Genomic DNA, 24,359 nt, shown 5'->3' with positions numbered 1-24,359 from the left:
GGCCCATGTGCCACAGCTACTGAGCCCAACCACCCTAGAGCCCTGCTCTGCAACAAGAAGCCACTGCAATGAGAAACCCGTGCACCACAACTAGAGAAAAGCCCGCATAGCAACAAAGACCCAGCATAGCCATAAAAAAATAAATAATTGTATTGTTTATCTTTTTATACATTAACAATTTTATCCTGGATTCTTTTATATTAAATGTGTCTCTTTCAAGAATCATTAACAGTTGGGGAAAAAAAAAAAAGAATCATACAGCTGGATTTTTTTTAAAAGTTGTAGTTGATTTACAACTATTTAAACTAATATATTAGTTTCAAGTACACAACACAGTGATTCAATATTTTTTTATAGATTATACTTCATTTAAAATTATAAAATAATGGCTAAATTTCCTTGTGTAGTACAAATAATTTCTTTGTGTAGTATCCTTGTTGCTTATTTGTTTTATACACTAACTCTCAATCCCCTACCTCTGTTTTGCCCATCTCCCTTACCCTTTTCCCACTGGTAACCAAGAGTTTTTTTTATCTGTGAGTCTGTTTCTGTTTTGTTATATCCATGTTTATTTTCTAGATTCCACATTTAAGTAATAACACAGACTAGGAGTCATCTTTCTCTGTCTGACTTCTTTCACTAAGCATAATACCTTCTATGTTGATCCATGTTATTGTAAACAGCAGCATTTCTGTTTTTATGGATGAGTAATATTCCACTGTGTGTGTGTATGTGTGCATGTATGCATGCATGTGTATATATACATGTACACACATATATACAGACTACATCTTCTTTATCCACTCATCTGTTGATGGACACTTAGGTTGCTTCCATATCTTGGCTACTGTAAATAAGGCTGCTATGAACATTGAAATGCATGTATCTTTTTGAATTAGTGTTTCTGTTTTCTTCAAATATATACCCAGGAGTAGAACTGCTGAATCATATGGTAGGAACTGGGTTTTATTTTTCATCCAGTCTGGCAATCTTTGTTTTTTATTCAAGAAATTTAGTCCACTTATACTCAATGCTATTTATCAATATGTTTAGATTTAAATCTACCATCTTACTATTTTCCTTCTATGTGTCCCACTTGTTTGGTGTCATTTTTTTCTTTCCTTTGTTGCCTTCTCCTGGACTGAATGAACACTTAATTGTTCCATTCCCTCATGCAGCTCCCCCTGATAAGCTTGGTAGTTATTAATCTTTTACCATTATTTTAATAGGTGCCTTACAGAGTAACGGAGAAGGCAACGGCACCCCACTCTAGTACTCTTGCCTGGAAAATCCCATGGATGCAGGAGCCTGGTAGGCTGCGGCCCATGGGGTCGCTAAGAGTTGGACACGACTGAGCGACTTCACTTTCACTTTTCACTTTCATGCATTGGAGAAGGAAATGGCAACCCACTCCAGTGTTCTTAACTGGAGAATCCAAGGGACAGGGGAGCCTGGTGGGCTGCCATCTATGGGGTCGCAGAGTCAGACACGACTGAAGTGATTTATCAGCAGCAGCAGAGAATAAACTGTACATTCTTCATTTTTCAAAATCTATGTGGAATACACACTCCTTACTCTAACCAACAAACAAATGTCGGACTGTATTTTTAAACCTTTATATTTTAAATGCCACAAGATACAATTTTATTATTTTATACGGTGACACTTAGACTAATGTACATAGTCATTCTTTTTGTTGTTTTTCATTCCTTTTTAAAACTTTTAAGTGTCTTAAACACCCCCCCCCCCCCCCCCCGCTTGAACAAAACCTGTATTATTTCCTTTAGTACAGGTATTCTGGTAACAAATTCTATAACTTGCCTGCAAATGTCCTTGTATTAACTTTACCCTTATGAAATTTTCACTGGATATAGAAATCTAGGTTGGCAGTAATTTTGTTTCAGCCCTATAAAGATGTCATTCCATTCTCTTATGTCCTCTGTGTTTTCTGTGGAGAAGTCAGCTGTCAAACAAACTGTTACTTTTTTGAAAGTACTTCCCCATCTCCATCCTATTCTGGGTACTTTAAATACCTCCCACTTTGTGTTTAGCTTTCAGCAGTTTTGCTATGATGTGTTTTGGAGTCATTATCTTTTTATTTACCTTATGATTTATGGGGGTCTTGAATTTGTAGCCTGTTGAATTTTGAGAGTTCTGAAAAATTCTCAGTTATCTCTCAGAAATTCTCCTTTTGTCTCATTTTTCTTTCTCTTCTCCTTCTGCTACCCTATTAGACATGTTAGACTCCTCACTATATCCCTTATTTATCTTATTCCTCTCTTCTGTACTTTCTATCCATCTTTCCATGCTTAATTCTGGATATTTTATTCTGATCTGTTCTCAACCATTAGCTATCTCTTCAGCTGTTCCTAATTTGCTGTTATATCTACCAATTGAATTCTTAATTTTGATTACTATAGTTTATTTCCTGAGTTTTCATTAGATCATTTTAGTTGTTTTTTCTAGTTCTCTTGTAAAATTCTGTTTTGTCTCATCTTGTTAGACAAAATAAGTATTCAAAATCTATGTCTAAAAATAACATTCTCTTTAATCTGCCCTCTGTTCATATTTTCTTGTGTTTTTCGTTAGTGTAATCATGTCTCCTACTGTTTCTGGGATTTAAAATTGAGTATTAGATACTGTATGTTAATAACTGTAGAAATAATTTCAGGTCTAGTATGATATCATATTCCTCTAAGAGGACTACTTACTTCTGGATGGCTGCTTGGGGCCTGTGTGTGTTAAGTCACTTTAGTTGTGTCTGACTCTTTGAGACCCAGTGGACAGTAGCCCGCCAGGCTCCTCTGTCCATGGGATTCTCCAGGCAAGAATACTGGAGTGGGTTGCCATGCCCTCCTCCAGGGGATCTTCCCTACCCAGGGATCGAGCCCGCATCTCTTATGGCTCCTGCATTGGCAGTAGAGCTCTTTACCACTAGCGCCGCCTGGGAAACTCCATAATCAACTTAGTTCAGTTTCAGAGATAAAATAATCTGAAGCTGGGCCAATGTAGCCTTTTTGGTTTCCAATCCAGAATATGGAAGGAATTTGCCAATTTCTCTCAACCCCTGCTGGTTCTCTGGACTCTTAATTTTTGTCCTCCCCACTCCTGTAAACCCTTTGAGAACTTCACTTGGTTTCTCAGCCACGTTTTCTGAAATTTGCATAAGCCCCTAAGGAAAAAGGAATCCTATCTACCAGAATCCTCCTTCTGAGTTTAATTCTTTTCCTAGATCCTATCCCTAAAATTCTTAAATATCTTATTAATGCTCCAGTGTCTTCGGCTTGTTTTTACATTTTATTCCAGGGGAAATAGCTGTTCTTAACTATTTGGATTAGGAAGACTAATAAGACTAGGAAGACTAATCCAAATCATCTAGCCTACCATTAAGCAGAAGCACATTAACTTTTCCCAAGCAGTATGTTCATATTCTTTAGAGGAGTGTCAGTTTCTTTCTCTCCTTTAACTTGGGTAAAAGCCACATTTACATTCTGTCACTCGGATGAATATCAGGAATGTGGGAACAAACATTAAATCAATTCCTTTTAAAGTATAGCATCTCACTTCTGCATTCCTCTATCATATTTGCAACTCTTGGCCTGGAGTCTTTTCAGGGTTCCAACATGCAGCCTCTTTCAGCCAAGGTTTTAATTTCATCCAACACATCAGGAAAAAAAAAAATCCTTTCATACATTGTTAAACAATCTGTTTCCATATATTCTATTTACTTTTTTTCATACTTATTTTATGTGGAAATTTTAAGGGACAAGAAGAAAAGACATGTCCAGCCTACCATCTTACCCAGCCTACCATCTTAAGTTAGGAGTTAAATCTTTAAAATGCTCATACATTTTGACCCTGTCACTTTCTATGCAAAAAAACAAACCAAACCAAATCAAAAACCCCTTCAAAATGGTTTAAAGACCTAAATGCAAGCCCCGAAACCATAACACTCGGACAGAGGCAGAATACTCTTTGACAGAAACTGGTAGCAATATTTTCTTGGCTCAGTCTCCTAAGGCAAAATAAATAAAAGCAAAAATAAACAAATGGGGCCTAATTAAACTTAAAACTTCTGCATAGCTAAGGAAACTATCAACAAAAGAAAAAAACTGTGAAATGGGAGGAAATATTTGCAAATGATGAAGCTGACAAGGGGTTCATATCCAAAATACATAAACAGCTCATACAATTCTAAGAAACCAAACAAACAATTCAATCCAAAAATGGGCAAAAAACTTGAATAGACACTTCTCCAAAAAGGACATGAAGATGGCTAAAAGGCACATGAAAAGATGCTCAACATCACCGATTATTAGTGAAATGCAAACAAAAACCACAATTAGGTATCACATCATACCAGTCTAAATGGCTATAGTCAAAAGTCTACAGAAAACAAATGTCAGGGTGTGGAGAAAAGGGAACCCTTGTACATGGCTGGGAATGTAAACTGGTATAGTCAGTACCAAGAACAATATGGAGGTTCCTCAAAAAGCTAAAAATAGAACTACCGTATATAGGATCCAGCAATTTCACTTCTGAGTATATATCCAGAAAAAATGAAAACACTGATTCAAAAGGATACATGCATCCCAATATTCATAGCAGCACATATAAAATAGCCAAGACAATGGAAACAACCCAAGTGGCCAGCAACAGATTGATTTATGAAGACACGGCATACATTGCGTGCACACATGTGCATGCGTGTGCGCGCACACACACACACACACACATGAAGTATTACTTAGTCACAAAAAAGAGTGAAATAAAACCATTAGCAGCAATGTGGACAGACCTAGAGAATGTTATGCTTAGTGAAATAAGTCAGACAGAGGAAGGAAAATACTGCATGATATCACTTATATGATATCACTTATATGTGGAATCTAAAAAGCAATGCAAATGAATGTGTATACAGAAAGAAAGAGACTCACAGATACAGAAAACAAACCAGTGGTTACAAAGGAGAGAGGAAAATAGGGAGGGATAAATTAGGGGTATGGGATTGATTAACAGATATAACCTACTACATACAAAGTAGATAAGCAACAAGAATATACTGAATAACACTTGGAATTATACCCAGTATCTTACAACCTATCATGGAATATAATCTGACAAAAGCACTAAATCAGTATGCTGTATACCTGAGACTAAGACAATACGATAAATCAACTGTACTTCAAAAAACAAAACAAAATATGAAAGTAAATGCATGGAAGAAGAAATCCATATGCTAAGCATAAAAACATATTTAAACCATATACTAGTTTCACAATATTTGAATTTTTATAATGGAAATTATTTCTAATCATAAATAAAATTATAAAGTCTATCAAGAAAATTAGATTTCTGCAGAGTTCCCACACGCCAAGAAGCCAAGCTGACATCAAAATAGGCCTTTATTTTAAAGTAGGTAACATTAATTTGGCTGAGTCAAATCTAATACTTTAAGTTGTGAAACCCAGCTACAGGGAAAAGTCCTAGTTAGTGGTGTGAAAGTAAAATAATTTGATTATGAATGAAGATGAAATGGCTTCCCTAAGGATCTTCCTGTAATGCAGGAGACCCAGGTTCGATTCCTGGGTTGGTAAGATCTCCTGGAGAAGGGAATGGCAACCCACTCCAGTATTCTTGCCTGGAGAATTCTACGGACAGAGGAGCCTGGTGAGCTACAGTTCATGGGGTCACAAACAGTCGGACACAACTGAGGAACTTAACACTTTTTTCAAGATGGAAAAGATGATAAGATGATCAGAGGAAATGCAGCGGGGGAACATTGAAAAACCATAGTATAAAGGGCAGAAGTAGAACTAATGGAAACCACGATAAGAATTAGAGTCCAGTAGCAAAGAAGCAAGCACATTAATATTATTATGTTTAGGATATACAATAGCAATATGTTATGGCTAATTTTTTTCGATCTTTGATAGTCTGCGTATTTGACAACACCGATTTTATAACATGCCCACATGAGTTAAACTGGGACCAAGAAGCCTGTTCTGGTATCTGTACTACTAAATAGCAGCAAAATCTTAGGTCAAAATCCCTTGACATCTTTGGTCTTCAGTTTTCAATTCCATAAAAATGATGGGTTTGAATTGGATAATTCAAAGTCATGTTCAGATTAAAAAAAACATCTACAAGAAGATTGTTCCTCATTCAGTTCTGTATCTACTTGTCCAGCTGCTTATTCACACCTACCCCTCACACCATTCCATGCAAGAGGTGATTAATGTTATGACAACTCCCTATTCTTGTACTCATGACAGACTCCGGTAATTCGCTAAAGCCCTTTGATTCCAAGTCTGGTCACTGAGCTCTCCTTTTCTTTCATACTTTCTAGCAACCATTTCTAATCAGTTGGAGATGGTATTTGAGATAAAAACTATTCACCATCCTATAAAATCATAACTATGATTTTCAGTATGATTAAAAAACTTTCTTAGTGAATATTTTCTACATCTTAAAAAATTCTGATAATTATCTCCTATGGATTAAATTAACTCTTATATACTGTACTCATTAGATTGATAAAATAGGATATAAGTATTGTCAAGATAACCTGAAGATACCAGCCTACATATTTCCTGATTTATTTATTCTGAACCACTTTGAATAACCTCTGCTAATATGATTTCCTTAGTCAGAAGCACCAATGCTAGGAATTCTACACTCATGCAAACTGTCTAAGAATCTAATATATATCCATTAATCCTATTCAATTACATAAAGGAGGTCTAGGGTAATGAACTGTACTGTATCGCTAACTGAGCATGTGTTCAGTATAATAAAACACAGTGAGAGTAAATCAGGATTTTAAAATAACAGTTATCTCTAGGTTTTTTCATAAAATATTTTCAACCCTTAAATATAGAAGCCCCCATCATTTGAAAATGAGACAAGTAAACAAAAAAATATCCTTACCAGTTTTTCTGCTTCTGTGTTCATTTCCCTTAATTTCTTGATATGTTCCTTTTTAATCATGAGAATTTTTGATAGTCTGGTCTACAGACAATGAAAAAGAGATGTTTTGGAATAAAGAGAGGCACTTAAATATACCAGGTAGACATCAAACTTGTAAGTTTCCACTAAGATATTTTAGCAGATGTGTTTCAATATAAATATAGCACGGACACTATTTTAGAAATCTGACTGGCTGAGTGGAAGATATTTTAAAATCTACTGTAAGAAGGTACATCAAAACGAGTAAGAAGTCAACCCGAATAAGCTTTTACTGGAACAATGTGTGGACCAATCAGAATAATAACTATAATTAATTGAAGCACAAATATATTAAAATCCATGCATTCAGGCTGATACTTAAACAAAATTAACCACTGTTGGAGAACACTAGTAACCAAACTCATCAACTGGAAAACAAAGTAAAAAAATCAAGCATTTATTCTGCCTTTCCTATACAAACTATGCCATTAGGTAACCAAATAATAGACTTGGGGAAGCTGTTCCTCTCAGAACGATTTCAGCTAATAAACAAAGAACAAGAATGGCACTATTTTGCAACCCTAATGAATGAATGAATGGATCAAGGCATTGATAATTTGTAGCAGCTAACATTATATTAAAAAAGATAAAAAAAACAGGGGTATCCTATCAGGGCTTTCCAGGTGGAGCTAGTGGTAAAGAAACGACCTGCCAATGCAGGAGACACAAGAGATGTGTGTTTGATTTCTGGTTCGGGAAGATCCCCTGGAGTAGGAAATGACAACCCACTCCAGTATTCCTGCCTGGGAAGTTCCATGGACAGAGGAGCCTGGTGGACTAAAGTCCACGGGGTCGCAAAGAGTCGCACATGGCTGAGCACTATTACCACACATCCTATCAGAATACAAAAGTATGCATAAAAGTAGTCATATAAAAACAACTATATCAATCAAATAAAGAACCCAAATCGAATCAAACCTTTATATTCAATGAGCAATTTACATGAAGTACAAAGACAGAAGAGTATACTCATATTATTACAAAGATTCAGTCAGCAAAATCCAAACAGTGGGAGACTCTATGGACAAATAATACAATTTATGCAACAAAGAGGTTAATGGGAAAAAAGAAGAGCCAATATTTAAGACCCAGCTAGACAACTGGAATGCTGACTGGATATGTGATGATATTAAGACATGTTTTTATTAACTTTTTAGATGTAATAATAATATTACAGTCATGTGTCTTTAAAAAAAAGGGCCCTTACCACTTAAAGATACATAACAAAATATTTACAGATAAATGATATGATGTTTAATTTCTCAAAAGAGAGAAAGAGGGTAGGAGTATATATGAAATAGAAATGGCCAGGAGTTTTTGATAACTGCTATAGCTAGATAATGGGTTCAGAGAGATACCTTATACAACTCTGTCTGCTTTTATATGTACTAAATTTTTGATAATTAAAAAAAAAAAAAAAACAACTGACCTAAGTTGATACAGGTAGAGGGAAGGCCTGGTAAGATATGTTACATACTTGTTGACACTGACCCTTATTAGTAGGTCCAGAGCTCTGGACTGGTCTCCTGTCTTGAGTTGTTGGGTTTTATGGAAATCTGTGAGATTCTATTGAGTAAGAAACAGTAAAAGATGGATGAAGGCAACATCTTTCTCCCATTTTTGGTTTCTCTTTCAGTTCTGTTTCTTGTTAGTTTTTGATAGAAAATCATGCTGTTTCCTTCTCATTCTTTTCAAAACTTAGTCCTCTCTTTGAAAGGGTCAGTCTTTTTAGATTCCTCAAAATCCCTAACCCCGAGAAAAAAAATTCATTGCGAACTGTAAATTATAAAACTAGCAAAAAATGATGTTTATTTTGTCATAAGAAAAAAATAGTAACAGAAAAAGACAAAAACGTACCTTACAGCTCAACAAGAGCAAACCTGAGTTTCATAAAACTCTAGATATTACAAACGACCAGTACATAAAAGGGCTTTTATTTTTACCTGCTAGAAAGCTTAAAATAACGAAAGCAGTGTTTCAACTAGGCATGACACATAGATTTTGAAGTTAAAATTAAGCACTGCAATCAAAACATCTAAGCAGCAATAAAAACACCAATCCTTAGTAGTGGTGTATTAATTAGCATTTGGCTTCTGACTCCCTCTGCTGGTGGCTCTCCTGCTCTCACTCCTTCTCTTCCTCCTCACCCTCCTTCCCCATCTCCCTCTACCCCTTGCCCAAATGTGACATTTGCTTTTACTTCCGCTGTTTAATAAAAGAAAGAATGTCTTTAAAAAACAAGTGTCCTAGTTGTGAAATGATACGCCTTGGCTCTTTTCATATTTAAAAATTTTCATATAAAAATATCTACCTTTGAAAGTCAAAAGGTGTAATTCTGTATTCCAAGGATAATTAACAACATATAACTAAGGAATAAGAAATGCTATACATATACATACAAATGATAAGCCATTTCCTCAAATAACATTAATTGTAAAGGGTAACACTGAATATTTTAATGGCTTATGTTATAAACATTTTTATTTATAAAGACTTTATCTATCCCAAGCCAAACAGATTTATTTTCAAAAAAGAAAAGAAAAAGAAAAGAAACAAATCAAACATCATTAGACTATGATTCAAACTAAATAATTTATTCAACCTAATTTTCAAAACAAACAGCTCATTATATTAAGAGTCAGGCTATTCAAGAAAACTGTTCTATATAATAAGTGCTATTTGTTTCACTTTAGCTTTAGATTTCTTTGTGTCTCATCATTAAGTACTTAGCAAATGAATAGCTATTTGTAGTCTCAGAAAAAAACTAAAGTTCCTGCTAACCAGAGTTGGTCAACATACCTTAAGTTTTGAGGTGACTGATAATGGCAGGATTACTGAGGTTACTAAATAAAAACCTTTATATTTATACAATTTATTAACAGCTAACCATTCATTTCATAGAGTGTATGCTAGAACACTTGTACTAGAGTCCTTAACATAGCAAAATAATAAGAACCCAATCCAAGAAAAGCCCAACAAAAATAGACCTCTAAGTCTTTTTTGGCTGTTATAACTTATTTTCAAGCTTTGTTGGAAATAACAGAGTTCTTAAAACACAATGATTTAAAAAGTGTAAAAATATTTGGTCCTAGAAAAATTTTCAACTTTAATAATACAAAAGATATTGAATTTTTTTTAACAAATGAGCAAAATATTCAGAGCAATTCTTACCACTTGGATAAGGAATTCTACTGGAAAACCACCTAACGTTTCAGTGTCAGAGCCAGAAATTTTACTTCTCCAAGGTGACTGTCCTAATAAGGGATCATTATCCTGTGGGAATAAAAGGGAACCATTTAACCACTGACCTTTCAAAATGAAGCATTTAAATTTTTTAAAACTTTATTTTATTGAAATATAGTTGATTTATAATACTGTCCTAACTTCTATTATACAGCAAAGTGATTCATTTCTACACATGTTACATTTTTAAAATATTCTATTTCATTATGGTTTATCATAGGATACTGAATACAGTTCTTTGTGCTACACAGTAGGAACTCTCATAAAATTTTTAAATAAAGAGCAAATTCTATTATAATTAATATTGTATTAAAAATCCTATAAAAAGGAAAATATTTCCAAGCTGAAGTAACTATTTTATTTACTTTATTAGCTTTTTATTTAATATCTGACAACTCAAAATAATGTGGGCACCACCTAAAGTTCCTACAATCAATGTATGTTTCGTAAGAACATAGTTTACATTCATAATAATCATTTAAATTACTGGTGATATTTTAAAAATATTACTTACTGTAATCGGTGATTGGAGAGGAGGAGTATAATGTAACCGTGGTGGAGTCATAAAAAATCGAGAAGGCCGCTGTTTTTGTCCAAAGGCAGCAATTGGCATCGTCTCATGAGGCTCATTACTCTTTGGGAAAAGAGAACAGGCCCCAAAACTTGAAGAACTTTACTAATCATTTTAGTTTTACAAAAATTCTATTTTAGCATTAAATGCACACTAGTTTATTATGATTTATCATAAAATATATTAACTACGAAGATCAAACAGCTAGAACTTAAATCAGAATATGAATACTACTTGGCTACTAAGATGCTGAATCCACAAAACAGAAGAAAGTGATCTATGAAAGAAAGGAAAGTGATCTATGGCCACCCTTGGCTGTCTCTGTGTTAAAGACTATCTGAGTATTACCCACTGTAATTAAAGGCAATTCTTATCTGGCCAGGGAGAGATGTTTTGGTGATTCATAAAGGAAATTACATTAATGCAACAGAAGAGTAATTTTTCCTTTTTGAAATGGGAGGTTTAAAAATTTCATCCTTAAATGAAAAAAATAAGATTGATATACCTTGCTCTATATTTAGTCCAAATTATCTTTCTCTCCTACTCCTCTCTAAGGTACGTTTGATAAGGAAATTCTTACAATAAGCAGAGTCACAGTTTTTTTTAAAAGTATGGAGCAGAAAAAGAGTCTTCTATTTTTATATTAAGGAGATAAAGAAATTTTGATTTTTAATTGTAAGTTCACAATCCTTGAAAAGCAAGTTTATAACAAAGGAAGGAAGAGGCAGGGGGATTAATGCAAAGAGTTAAGTTTCCATAATACTTAGAGGCAAACAATTTTTTTTCAAAAAGTTTATTACTCATTAAAAAAACTATCAGAGTTATATTTATTCTTTATATTTTAACTAGTTAGGAAACTATATAATTTCCATTACATTGCTAAATTAAGCATGATCATGAAATAATGGTTCAAAGTTTAATGGACTATATCAGAGGTTCAAAAGATCTGGATTCAAGACTCAACGTGGCAAGAATCCATCTTGAAAGCCTTGAATAAATTGCCTAATGTACTTATGTCTCAGTTTCACCTTATGAAAAGTGGAGGTTATTAACATCCAACTTGTATATTCTGAGGATAAAATAGGAACATATAAAAAAATACATATTTCAAATTATAAGATGTTACTTCAACCTTCAAAGTTGTTTTACAAAACAACTTGTTTTTGTAAACTGAAACAACTTGTTTCAGTTGTTTTATAAAAACAGCTGAAACCCAAGTGTTGTGTAGCTATTCCCCAGGTGCAAGTGTTGTGTAGCTATTTAGTCAAGAGTGATCAGTTGTGTCACACTATAATTTGATGTGGGGAAGGCAGAGGGATGCTAGACTCTGGAAAATGTAGAAGAAAATTAGAGTTCTGCTCCAGGAGTCCAGGAGGCAGGGCTGGGAACCCCCTAAAGATCTCTTCCTTTGTGACTTGAAATTTGATTCTATCATACACACAACCACTAAGAACACTCTATAAAACATATTTTATATGCGTAAACCAAACATGTACTGTGAAATAAATACTCACAAGAACTTCATAGTCAGGGATAGTATGAGTTCCAAGCCCTGCCCTATCAAATGTTACTCTATAAGTAGCGTTAAGAGTATCCACAGCATCTATTTGTCCAGTGAAGAGACCATCATGAACACCACGTAATCGTGCTGAAAAAAGAAACAAAAAGGCATTATGGTATTTAGGATACAAAAAACTACCACATACAGAACTGCTCCAAGCATGTACTTCAAAGTGGAGAAAGTACAGTACTGCTGTCTATTAAAGTTTCCAAAAAAGGTATTTAGGTTTAGAAGAATAATTTAAAAACTTTTGAAACAAACAACAAAACTATAAATGGTGATCCTTAATTTGATAAGTGAATGAAACCATATATCTACCAAACTAGGGGGAAAATACTTTTTAAAAAAGTCAACAAAAGAAACTTGGTCATTACACTCATGAATGAAGGAAGCACTAGGAATAATTCAAATGAAAAAAAGACAAGGATGCTATGCGGAAAAGCTTTACTAGGCTTCAAACTGCTATCCTTAGAAAGGGTCGCCTACAAGGTTGACTTCTGGGAGCCTGAACTTTGAGAGTGTTCCCACTGTTGCCATACTAAGAAAGGTGGTTTACTGTGCCCAGGCTGCTTGTGCAAACAATGTGGTTACCAGATTTCCAATTCTTGCATATGCCAGGCAAAAGGTGCCTACGTAACCAGTCCCCTATAGAAAACTTGGGCATTGAGTAATGAGTTTCCCTGGTAGAGAACACTTCTTAAGTGTGGTTACAACTTGTTGCTGAAGGAATACTGCAAGTCTTGTGTGACACCACAGGGAGGGGACTCTTGGAAGCTTACACCTGTTTTTCTCTGGACTTTGGCCCCTTGTACTTTTCCCTTGACTCATCGAAAAAGCAAGGGAGCGCCAGAAAAATATCTACTTCTGCTTTACTGACTATGCCAACGCCTTTGACTATATGGACCACCACAAACTCTGGAAAATTCTTAAAGAGATGGAAATACCAGACTACCTGACCTGCCTCTTGAGAAATCTGTATGCAGGTCAGGAAGCAACAGTTAGAACTGGACATGGAACAACAGATTGGTTCCAAACAGGGAAAGGAGTATGTCAAGGCTGCATATTGTCACCCTAATTATTTAACTTATATGCAGAGTACATCATGAGAAATGCTGGGCTGGATGAAGCACAAGCTGGAATCAAGATTGCTGGGAGAAATATCAATAACCTCAGATATGCAGACGACACCACCCTTATGGCAGAAAGTGAAGAGGAACTAAAGAGCCTCTTGATGAAAGTGAAAGAGGAGAGTGAAAAAGTTGGCTTAAAGCTCAACATTCAGAAAACCAAGATCATGGCATCCAGTCCCATCACTTCAAGGCAAATAGATGGGGAAACAGTGGAAACAGTGACAGACTTTATATTTTGGGGCTCCAAAATCACTGCAGATGGTGATTGCAGCCATGAAATTAAAGGACACTTGCTTTTGGAAGAAAAGTTATAACCAATCTAGACAGCATATTAAAAAGCAGAGACATTTCTTTGCCAACAAAGGTCTGTCTAGTCAAAGCTATGGTTTTTCCAGTGGTCATGTATGAATGTGAGAGTTGGACTATAAAGAAAGCTGAGCACCAAAGAATTGATGCTTTTGAACTGTGGTGTTGGAGAAGACTCTTGAGAGTCCCTTGGACTGCAAGGAGATCCAACCAGTCCACCCTAAAGGAGATCAGTCCTGAATATTCACTGGAAGGACAGATGTTGAAGCTGAAACACCAATACTTTGGCCATCTGATGAGAAGAATTGACTCATTTGAAAAGACTCTGATGCTGGGAAAGATTGAAGGCAGGAGGAGAAGGGGACGACAGAGGATGAGATGGTTAGATGGCATCACCAACTCAATGGACATGAGTTTGAGTAAACTCCAGGAGTTGGTGATGGACAGGGAGGCCTGGAGTGCTACAGTCCATGGGGTTGCAAAGAGTCAGACACAACTGAACCACTGAACTGAACTGACTTTCCCCTCTGCTTATTTTGCTTCGTATCCTTTTCTGTGATAAGCCATGGCCATGAACACAACTATTTGCCAAGTAGTCCTGAGTTTTTCTGGGGCTTCCCTAGTGGCTCAGTGGTAAAGAATTCACCTGCCAATACAGGAGATGTGGGAGATGCAGGTTTGATATCTGGGTTAGGAAGATGCCCTGGAGGAAGAAAGGGCAACCCAACTCAGTATTCTTGCCTGGAAAATCCCATGGACAAAGGAGCCTGTTGGGCTACAGTCCATGGGGTTGCAAAGAGTCAGGTACAACTGAGCGATTGGGCACACTTGTACACACACTTGAGTCTTTCTAGTGAATCACCAAACCAAACCCAGGTGTGGTCTTGGGGATCCCTCACATAGATGAATTCTTGTGCCACTATTATTTAAATTCACAGTTTGAAATAACATGAGGAAAATCCAAGGAAACAACAAGGATGAGTGAAAAAATAAGAACATTTAAGACATAGGCAAAATGACACATTTTGCTGTGTGCTGTGCTTAGTCACTTAGTTGTATCCAACTCTTGGACTGTAGCCTGCCAGGCTCCTTTGTCCATGGTGATTCTCTATTTTTATACACATAAAAATGATATCATTTTAATAGAACACAAATGTTCAATGCAAAGCTATTTAAAAGGATCAACTGATTAAAAACTCAAGTGCAGAAGACTAAAATATCATTTTTAGTCTTTGACCAATTAAGGGAAAATTAAACAGGTATATAAAAGACAGGAGCAATAAAGTTGAATAAACAGAGAATTAGAATTTCTAGTTATGGCAGTATGAAGAGGTTGCTGATTCTTCTCTGCAAAAAGACTTGTATAAACCTGTACAAGATTGTCAAAGACTACCATTTCAAGGTTCTGGAAATAGACTAAATGCAGAAAACAATTAAGAAATGAGCACTGTCAGTCACGGGTCCCAGCACCGATGCCACTCCCTCTGCCCTGAGTCTGCAGCGGGTCCCTTCTGTGCTTCCTTCCCCTCAGGCAGCCTCTCTCCCCCTGGGCCACTCCTGGGGGTGAGGGGGTTACCCCCTCCCAGTGTTTTTTATTCCTGTGGGGCTCACCCCAAAGTATTAAAAGTAGCTTTGTAAAAAAAAAAAAAAAAGAAATAAGCACTGTTAGAAAATTGCTAGAACTTCAGGTAAGGATAGGTGAACTCAGTGGCCTTTTTGCAAGAGGCTATTCACATTCCACCATCACCAATAGCTTGACTGGTGAAGAGTTTTTCTAGTGTATGGTTGGTCATGGAAACAATGCTGTTTGTTGCCAGAGGGGCAGACTGGTTGTGGACCAGTGAGTAAAAACCTGTGACTGTGTTAGCTAAGAGTGGTGAACTCAATGAGGAAAGAATAAGAAAACCCTACAACTCTGGAAGCCTAAGATGCAGTCCTGTCTGAGGTGAGTGGCAGAATAGGCAGGAATTTAAGAGGGAGTTCCTGTAAACTAGAAAGCCATGAAAAGACTGAAATAAACTCTCCATAAATTTTTGCCTAAGTGGAAAACTGTGATTTGGTGGGAAAGACCCAAGAGAGTCTGGTAAAGAGCAAAAACCAAAGGATGACCTGGAAACTGACATCAGCTTTGTATGTGTTACCCAGCTACACACACAGACTAGTCTGAGGCCTTTCTGGATAAAGAGGTTTGAGTAAAACCTCTGCCTAAGTCACTGGCTGACCACCAAGTCTGCATGACTTTATTTATTAAAAATAAATAAAAGGGCAAACAAAAACTGCACAGAGATATCAGTGGCTGCACAAAGTGTCAGCTGCTCAGTCATGTCTGACTCTGTGACTCCATGTGTGTCCATGGAATTCTCCAGGTAACAATACTGGAATGGGTTGCCATCCCTTCTCCAGGGGATCTTCCCGACTCAGGGATTGAACCCAAGATATCCTGGATTGCAGGCAGATTCTTTACCGTCTGAGCTCCCAGGGCAAGTTACTAAAGGAAATACAACAATTCACACACACACACACACACACACACAAATAGAAAACAGACTTGCTATAATACATTATCTAAAATATCTAGTTTTCAACCAAAAATTACCAGACATGTAATAAAGTAAAAAAGTGTGATTCTTACCCAGAATAAAAGTATAGCAGGTAGAAACTGAAAGAGATGATATATTAGCAGAGTCTTCAAAAGTAGGTTTTAAAAATATGTTCAGAGAATTAAAGACAATGACTTAATAGGAATCTCACAGAAACTGTACAAAAGAACCAAAGAGAAACTCTAGAGTTAAAAAGACGATATGAAGAAAAGCATCAGGGAACATTTTAGATAATATATTGTAATAAGTTTGGATTCTACTCTATTAAAGAGAGATCAAGATAGAGATTATCCAATCAGAAGAACACAGAGAACGAAAGACTGAAGAAAAATGAAGACAGCCTCAGAGAGCTGGAGAAAGATATCAAGTGAGATATCCATCTCTCACCAGCATATTTGTAGTGAGAGATGGAAAGGGAAGGAGAGAAAGTAACAGAAAAAGAAACTGGAAGAAACTATGGCCAAAAATCTCCCATATTTAATTTTAAAATTAAATCCTACTAATCAATGAAACTCAATAAACCTCAAACAGGATAAATATAAAGAGCATCAAACCCAGACACAACACAGTGAGATTTTCAAAATCCAAGGACAAAGAAAGAATACTGAGAGCTTCAAGAGAAAAATGAGTCATCACATGTAGGAGAATAGCAGCACAATGAACAGGTACATTTCTCACTTCTCATCAGAAACAATGAAAGTCAGAAGGCAATAGGGTGCTAACAAGAAAAAACTGTCAAGAATTCTATATCCTGTGAAACTATTTTTCACAAATGCAGGAGAAATGGAAACATTTTCACATAAACAAAACAGAATCTGCTGCTACTAGACAAGATAGGAAGAAATACTAAAACACATCCTTTGTGATAAAAGGAAACAATACCAGACTGTAACTAAAATCCACAGCAAAAAAAGAAAAATGCCAGAAATGGTAAATTTGTGGGTGCATATAAAAAACAGTGTATACAAAATACGACACTTTTTCTATTTCCTTCATTTCATTTTTAAAAAGTAAGATTATTTAAAGCAATAATTATAAATCTAACACATTTGATGATGACAATAATAAGGAAGTGGGAGAAAAGGGAGCTATAGTGGAGTAAATGTGCTATATTTTATCAGAATTAATTCAGTATTAATCAGATTGTGATATGTTCAAACTTCATACTGGAAAAAAAACCTTCATGTTGTATTTCCCAGAGCAACACACACACACACACACACACACACACCCCATCTAAAAATAACAGAGAAATTAAAATTGTCTACTAAATTTGTACACTAATATACAAATCCTAACTATATAACTATACTAAGTAAAATTTGTATACCAAACAGTACTTAACACAAAGGAGCATGAAGGATGAGACACACTGTAACAAACAGCATGACAGGCATCAGTTCAGCTCAGTCGCTCAGTCGTGTCCGACTCTCTGCGACCCCATGAATCGCAGCACGCCAGGCCTCCCTATCCATCACCAACCCCCGGAGTTTACTCAAACTCATGCCCATCGAGTTGGTGATGCCATCCAACCATCTCATCCTCTGTCGTCCCCTTCTCCTCCTGCCCCCAATCCCTCCCAGCATCAGGGTCTTTTCCAATGAGTCAACTCTTCGCATCAGGTGGCCAAAGTACTGGAGTTTCAGCTTCAGCATCAGTCCTTCCAATGAACACCCAGGACTGATCTCCTTTAGGATGGACTGGTTGGATCTCCTTGCAGTCCAAGGGACTCTCAAGAGTCTTCTCCAACACCACAGTTCAAAAGCATCAATTTTTCAGTGCTCAGCTTTCTTCACAGTCCAACTCTCACATCTATACATGACCACTGGAAAAACCACAGCCTTGACTAGACGGACCTTTGTTGGCAATGTAATGTCTCTGCTTTTTAATATGCTATCTAGGTTGGTCATAACTTTCCTTCCAAGGAGTAAGCGTCTTTTAATTTCATGGCTGCAATCACCATCTGTAGTGATTTCAGAGCCCCCCAAAATAAAGTCTGACACTGCTTCCACTGTTTCCCCATCTATTTGCCATGAAGTGATGGGACCAGATGCCATGATCTTAGTTTTCTGAATGTTGAGCTTTAAGCCAACTTTTTCACTCTCCTCTTTCACTTTCATCAAGAGGTTTTTTAGCATAAATTCAACCATATCAACTACTACATTAACTGTAAACAGACTAATCACTGATTAAAAAGCAGAGGGTGAAGGGGGTCAAAAGTTATAAACCTTCTATTATAAAATAACTGGATTTCCCAGGCAAGAATACTGGAGTGGGTTGCTATTCCCCTCTCCAGGGGATTTTCCCCCACTCAGGGGTCGAACTCAGGTCTCCTGCATTGCAAGCAGATTCTTTACTGTCTGAGCCACCACAGGGAAGGAATATAAAATAAGTTAAGTCTATATAAAATAGATAACCAACAAGGACCTACTGTATAGCAGGGAGAACTATACTCAATATTTGGTAATAAGTTATAATGGAAAAGAATCTAAAAAAGAATATATATATACACACATGGACACATCCATACAAACACACATATATAACTGAATCATTCTGCTATATACCTGAAACCAACACACTGTAAATCAACTATATTTCCATAAAATTTTTTAAAATTGTAAACATACAAAAAGCCATGTACAAAATGTAAAACATGGTGACTATAATTAATACTGAATTATAAACCTGAAAGTTGTTAAAAAAGTAAATCTTTAAAAAGTTGTAACTTTTTTGAAACTATGTATGGTAATCATTATTAGCTAGAATTATTGTGATCATTTCATAATATACACAAATACTGAATCATTATATTGTACACCTGAAACTAGTGGTAGATGTCAATTATACCTCAATAAAAAATACAATTAGATAAAAATTTCTCAAATTTTTAAAAAGGCAGAGGTTTACAGACTGGCTTAAAGAGAGCAAGACTCAACTATATGCTGTCTATATGCTTCTACATGTGTCTGAGACACACTTTATTGTTTTTAAAAATTTTAATTAATTAATTTTAATTGGAGGCTAATTACAATATTGTGATGGTTTTTGCCATACATTGACATGAATCAGTCACAGGTATACATGTGTCCCCCCTGCCCTGAACACCCCCTCCCACCTCCATCCCCCATCCCATCCCTCTGGGTTGTCCCAGTGCATCAGCTTTGAGAGCCCTGTTTCATGCATCGAGCTGGACTGGTCATTTGTTTCACATATGGTAATATACATGTTTCAGTGCTATTCTCTCAAATCATCCCACCCTCACCTTCTCCCACAGAATCCAAAAGTCTGTTCTTTATACCTGTGTCTCTTTTGCTGTCTCACGTATAGAGTTGTCCTTACCATCTTTCTAAATTCCATATATATATATATATATGCGCTAATATACTGTACTGCTGTTTTTCTTTCTGACTTAATTCACTCTATATAATAGGCTCCAGTTTCACCCACCTCATTAGAACTGACTCAAATGCGTTCTTTTTAACAGCTGAGTAATATTCCATTGTGTATATGAACCACAACTTTCTTATCCATTTGTCTGCCGACGGACATCTAGGTTGCTTCCATGTCCTAGCTATTGTAAACAGTGCTGTGATGAACACTGGGGTACGCGTGAGACACACTTCAGATTCACAGACACAAACAGGTTAAAAGTGAAAGAATGGAAAAACATTTACCACAGTAACAACTGTTACATACTGGGATGGCTATATAATAAACACTGAAGATAAGGCACGAGCTTCCCTCGTGGCTCAGCGGTAAAGAATCCGCTTGCAATGCTGGAGATGTGGGTTTGATTCCTGGGTTGGGAAGATCCCCTGGAGAAGAAAATGGCAACCCACTCCATTATTCTTGCCTGAAAAATCCCAGGAACAGAAGAGCTGAGCGGGCTACAGTCCACGGAGTTGCAAAAGAGTCGGACACACACACACACACACAGAGTCAGACGTGACTCAGCCACTGAACAACAGCAAAAGTAAGTGATAACACCGAAACAAAGAGGAACATTTCATAGTGACAATAGAGTCAATGTATCAGGAAAATACTACAAATATAAATAAATATGCACCTTAACAAAGCACCAAAATACCTGAAGCAAAATCTGACAAAATAAAGTTATAGTTAGAGATTTTAATATTCACTCAGTAACTGATATAACGATAAAACAGAAAATCAGTAAGAATATGGAAGATATGAATAACACTATCAATCAATTCGACCTAACATATATGGAATGATCAACCCAACAGCAAAATACACAGTCCTTTGAAATACACATGGGACACTCTGCAAGGCAGACCAAATGACAGGCCATAAAACAAGTCTCAACAACGTTAAAAGAAGTAAAACTATACAGAGTACTTTCTCCAGCCAAAACAAAAAGAAATTAGAAATTACTGAGTCTTCATCAAGCAGACTTCGTTATATAAAATAAACCAAGAAAATACTTATAACATGAATAGTGTAAGAACTCAAATATATTCTGGATGGAGGACCATCTTATGTTCTGATATATACTGTATACTTAGATACACCAAACTTTAGAGGGAGATTTATAAACCTTAGAGAAAACTCTCTTTCTACACTTCTGCGGTATTTTTGTTTTGTTTGCTTTGAGAATGTATTGCTTTTATAAATCAACAAAAAGAAGACATTTCCATAATTTTTTATGTGGATGTCATTATGTCCCTCTACCACAGACCTATATTTTAAATCAAGTTCCCCTATTATCATAGGAGTATCTATCAGTTCGAGTGATGACTAAATTCTAACCAGTTTTACTTAACTGGTTCAAAGATTTTTAAAAATATTTAAACGTCTTCATCTCTAAGGCAGCCCTCTCATTAACAGCCATTTCTGTACTAGATTACTGGTGCCGACAAAGCAAACCTAAAATAACAGAAGCAAAAGCAACAATGTAAGTTAGTATATTACACATGATAACTCAGGGATGAAAAGCACTCCTGGTCAGGAAAGTAAGAGAAAAATATTGCTGTTGTTATCAGCACTTCCTCTATCCTAAGGTTTTGAGAATACTTTACAATTAAGAAATTTCAAAAACATCAGGCAGAGTAAATCCTACTAATCCATAAATCATACTAGACAGTGTCCACTTACACTTGTTACCCTACCTCAGTTATTAACAGCACCTCCTCCCCTACTCTCGGAAGACGCTCAGGTGGGCAATAATTACACGGCCGCTCTACTCCTCTGACTGTTTATAGGCTCAAATACACAATGCAACAAAAAGAGACTTAGATAACCTACATTACTTTTAGGACAGTTCCAATTCTTTAAATTTCTTAACAAGCCAATCATTTAAAAAATCTCTTCTTAAACCCTGACTTCTCTGACTACATAGAGTTCTAGAACTATTCAGAGCAAAGGACAACTGATGAACAACTTCTTAAATTAATACAATGTGGCTAAAGTATGATGTCTAGACATTTCCCCAAAATTTCTCCACTATTCAAATTTTCCATCATTTTGGTGTTTGTCAAAATTCTTGTGTTCTTAACTGTGTATCTAAGAATCATGTACAGTCACTTTTTACCGGTTGCTTTTTCACTTACTGCACAATCTCAAATCAGTTACTTTAAAAATTATATATATATAATACCATATATATATATATAAAATACCATGTATATATACACCATGGAATATTGCTCAGCCATTAAAAAGAATTCATTTGAATCAGTTCTAATGAGATGGATGAAACTGGAGCCCATTATACAGAGTGAAGTAAGCCAGAAAGATAAAGAACATTATAGCATACTAACACATATATATGGAATTTAGAAAGATGGTAATGATAACCCTATATGCAAAACAGAAAAAGAGACACAGAAGTACAGAACAGACTTTTGAACTCTGTGGGAGAAGGTGAGGGTGGGATGTTTCGAAAGAACAGCATGTATATTATCTATGGTGAAACAGATCACCAGCCCAGGTGGGATGCATGAGACAAGTGCTCGGGCCTGGTGCACTGGGAAGACCCAGAAGAATCGGGTGGAGAGGGAGGTGGGAGGGGGGATCAGGATGGGGAATACGTGTAACTCTATGGCTGATTCATATCAATGTATGACAAAACCCACTGAAATGTTGTGAAGTAATTAGCCTCCAACTAATTAAAAAAAAAAAATTCCTTTTGTTGCTGTTTTTGAGGAAAAAATCTGTCTACTACTTCTTCTTTACTAAGAATTTTCTTCCCAATAAGGAGTGTGAAATTTTGCTTGATTATATACTTTTTCTCTCTAGGTAACATTTCTCTCTAGGTAAAATGAAAACGTAAGCATATAATTCTATAAGTTTTGACAAATGAAATCATCCATCCTTATGAAGTCATGAAATATTCTTATCCCAGAAAGATCCCCATTCCCAGGCAATCCTTTCTTCAGAAGTGACCACTTTTCTGACAATATTTTTCTACCATAAACTAATTTTGTCTGTTCTACAACTTCATATAAATTGAACCATATAATACACATTTTTGAGTTTTCAGCTTCTTTCACTTAGCATACTGTCTGAAGTTAATCTAAACGTCAGTAGTTTCTTTTTATTGTCAATTTATATTTCACTGCAAGACAATTCCATGTTATGTTTATCCATTTGCCTACTGTTGGCGTGAATCTGGGTTTTGGCTATAAAATTGGAACAAAGATGCTATGAACATTCTTGTACATAGCCTTCTGCGAATAGCACTTTTCATTTCTCTTACTTAAATACTGTGCAGCAGAACTGGTAGGTCATAGGGCAGGCATAAATCTAATTTTATTAAAAATTGTCATGCTTTTACCTAGATGTCCATCGGTAGACGAATGGATAAGAAAACTGTGGTACATATACACAATAGAATATTACTCAGCTATTGAATGCATTTGAATCAGTTCTAATGAGGTGGATGAAACTGGAGCCTATTATACAGAGTGAAGTAAATCAGAAAGAAAAACACCATACAGTGTATTAATGATATACATGGAATTTAGAAAGAGTAACGATGACCCTATATGTGAGACAGCAAAAGAGACACAGATGTAAAGAACTTTTGGACTCTGTGGGAGAAGACGAGGGTGGGATGATTTGAGAGAATAGCACTGAAACATGTATATTACCATGTGTGAAATAGATCACCAGTCCAAGTTTGATGCATGAGACAGGGTGCTCAGGGCTGGTGCACTGGGATGACCCAGAGGGATGGGATGGGGAGGGAGGTGGGAGGGGGGTTCAGGATGGGGAACACATGTATACCCATGGCTGATTCATGTCAATGTATGGCAAAAACCACCACAATATTGTAAAGTAATTAGCCTCCAATTAAAATAAATTAATTAAAAAAATTGTCATGCTTTTCTCCAAAGTGGTACACCATCCTATCAACAATGAATTACGGTAGATCCACATCTTTGTCAACATTTGGTGTTATCAGGAGTTTCAATTTTAGCCATTCTGGTGTGTGTAGTGGTATTTCATTGTGCTTTTAATTTGCACTTCCATGATGATTAATTGATGCTGAGTGCTGTTTCATGTGCTTATTGACCATTCATATATCTTCCTCTGGGAAGCCTCTACACAAGTATTTTGTCTAATTTTTTAACTGAATTATTTATATTTATCACTAAATGAGTTATTTATGTTTTCTAGATGTAGTCCCTTTTCAGATATAAAATTTGGAAATATTTTTTCCTAGTATATGGCTTGCCTATTTGTTTTCTTGGTGTTGGCTTTTAGTGGGCAGAAGTTTTAAATTTAAGCCTAATGTAAAAATCACCTTTATTTTTTTGATAATTACTTTTTTGTCAGATCCAAGAAATTTCTGCCTACTTACAGATCACAAGATATTTTCCTGTGTCTACTTACTGAAGTTTTATAGTTATAGCTTTTACATTTAGTCCTTTGGTCCATTTTAAATTAAGCTTTTTGTATAGCATGAGGAAAGG

At 36.0% G+C, this 24,359-nt stretch overlaps 1 protein-coding gene across 2 annotated transcripts in view; it reads right to left on the bottom strand.

The window, feature by feature from the left end:
• Positions 1–24,359, bottom strand: part of LIN9 (lin-9 DREAM MuvB core complex component) — an 84,280-nt gene that overhangs the window by 20,050 nt on the left and 39,871 nt on the right. The window contains exons 8-12 of one of the 2 annotated variants that reach the window (XM_043485771.1): positions 12,337–12,470; positions 10,766–10,885; positions 10,180–10,281; positions 8,500–8,574; positions 6,931–7,011 (exon numbers count right to left, since the gene is read on the bottom strand). In XM_043485771.1, coding sequence (XP_043341706.1) covers positions 6,931–7,011; positions 8,500–8,574; positions 10,180–10,281; positions 10,766–10,885; positions 12,337–12,470 — 512 coding nt within the window. The remainder of the gene's footprint in view (positions 1–6,930; positions 7,012–8,499; positions 8,575–10,179; positions 10,282–10,765; positions 10,886–12,336; positions 12,471–24,359) is intronic. The other variant, XM_043485772.1, reaches the window with a different exon arrangement.

The sequence above is a fragment of the Cervus canadensis genome, chromosome 13 (assembly GCF_019320065.1).
Source record: "Cervus canadensis isolate Bull #8, Minnesota chromosome 13, ASM1932006v1, whole genome shotgun sequence".
NCBI lineage: Eukaryota > Metazoa > Chordata > Mammalia > Artiodactyla > Cervidae > Cervus > Cervus canadensis.
Note: the sequence above shows the minus strand (reverse complement) of the source record. Positions and strands in the feature narration are given on the sequence as shown.